The sequence below is a fragment of the Schistosoma mansoni genome (assembly GCF_000237925.1).
Source record: "Schistosoma mansoni, WGS project CABG00000000 data, supercontig 0378, strain Puerto Rico, whole genome shotgun sequence".
NCBI lineage: Eukaryota > Metazoa > Platyhelminthes > Trematoda > Strigeidida > Schistosomatidae > Schistosoma > Schistosoma mansoni.
In genome coordinates this window covers 20,699-22,009 of record NW_017386221.1, presented here as the reverse complement: position 1 = coordinate 22,009, position 1,311 = coordinate 20,699, and the positions used below count along the sequence as shown (strand labels likewise).

Below are 1,311 nucleotides of genomic sequence, written 5' to 3'. Positions count from 1 at the left end.
AGCCAGTCACTAGTGAGTATATGAATTCATATTATTCTGAACCAATCTTTGTTTTTGCTTTCTTTATGATAACATAGGGAACTATATGTATGAGATGCATTAAACTGTAGGCGGTATCGTTATTTTGGAACAAAGGATAAATGAACGGTAACTGCTAAGGGTTGTATGTGGACTATTATTACATATATTCTTATAGGATAATTATTAAGTAACTAGATTATACATATATATACCCATATTCTTTTGATCATAAGCTTTCATTTGGCCTATTGACTACTGCAATACGATTTATCATTCTAAATTTATTCCCAATCTATTAGTTAAAGTCTCCGGTACTCACAGCCACTATTGACTTGATCTTGTATAATTATCATTTCCCATTTTATAGTGTGATGTGCTCTAGTCCGTTTATATATTAAGCGCGTATGTCTGAAAAATAGGATTCATGCAGTGGAGGCTGATATTTGTGTTCTGAACTGAGCCAACTGGGTTAGGCGAGCAGCTACTATCTCAGATGATCAATAACGACTTAGAGTTAACTCAAAACTGCTTGTGCTGGTTGACACATCATTAGTTTAACATAGAGACAAGATAATAAAAGTTGGTATTCTGATTGACAATTTGTCAAGTGATATTTATCAGACTATAGGACATAACAGGTATATCTTATAAATCTAACTTAAATCAGTCAAATTAAAGGATTATTGAAAACCGAAACAAGATGTTTGACCATTATTGTTATTATTTTAAAACATCTACTGTACAAACCTTTTGTTCTTGTAGTGAAGCTTTTAATTTCAATTGTTCCGTATGCGATAATATGTTATCTTTATTTTCATCAAAATTCTCAAAGACCATTTTTATTTCTTCATCAGTAAAACCTTTGCTAATAAATTAAAAACAAACAAATAAACAAAAGAAAAGGGTTTTGTGGAGATTGTGGTGATTAAATGGTTGAATTCATGAGTCGATTTAAGCAAGACCACCGTTAAAAGCCTGGAAGCAATGGACAGTCGTTTCGTACTAGTATGGAATTCCTCAGCAGTGCACACCCACACTCTCGCTCGCGGAACTCAAACCTAAAACCTTCTATCTCAGGCGCTAACACTTCAACCACTGAGCCGGCATCCAACTCTGTTGATGTCTAACTTCAATCAATCCAGGAAAATTGCGCCACCGTTCACCATTGGCTTCAGTGAGTTACTATCTAACATTAGACAGGGTTGAACTCCACTGGTGATGGCTTCTCTCTAGAACTCCAGAAAATATCTCTTGAAGCTATTCAGTTCTTCCAGCCTTTCAACGATGGTC

The 1,311-nt window shown here is 34.9% G+C and overlaps 1 protein-coding gene across 1 annotated transcript in view; it reads right to left on the bottom strand.

Annotated features, from left to right (window-relative positions):
• Positions 1 to 741: 741 nt before the first annotated feature.
• The window catches only part of Smp_199610 (hypothetical protein), a gene marked incomplete at both ends in the record, with an annotated part of 19,417 nt that continues 18,847 nt past the window's right edge, over positions 742 to 1,311 (bottom strand). Inside the window, one exon of the mRNA XM_018792312.1 lies at positions 742 to 886. Within this exon, the coding sequence (XP_018644724.1) occupies positions 742 to 886 (145 nt within the window). The remainder of the gene's footprint in view (positions 887 to 1,311) is intronic.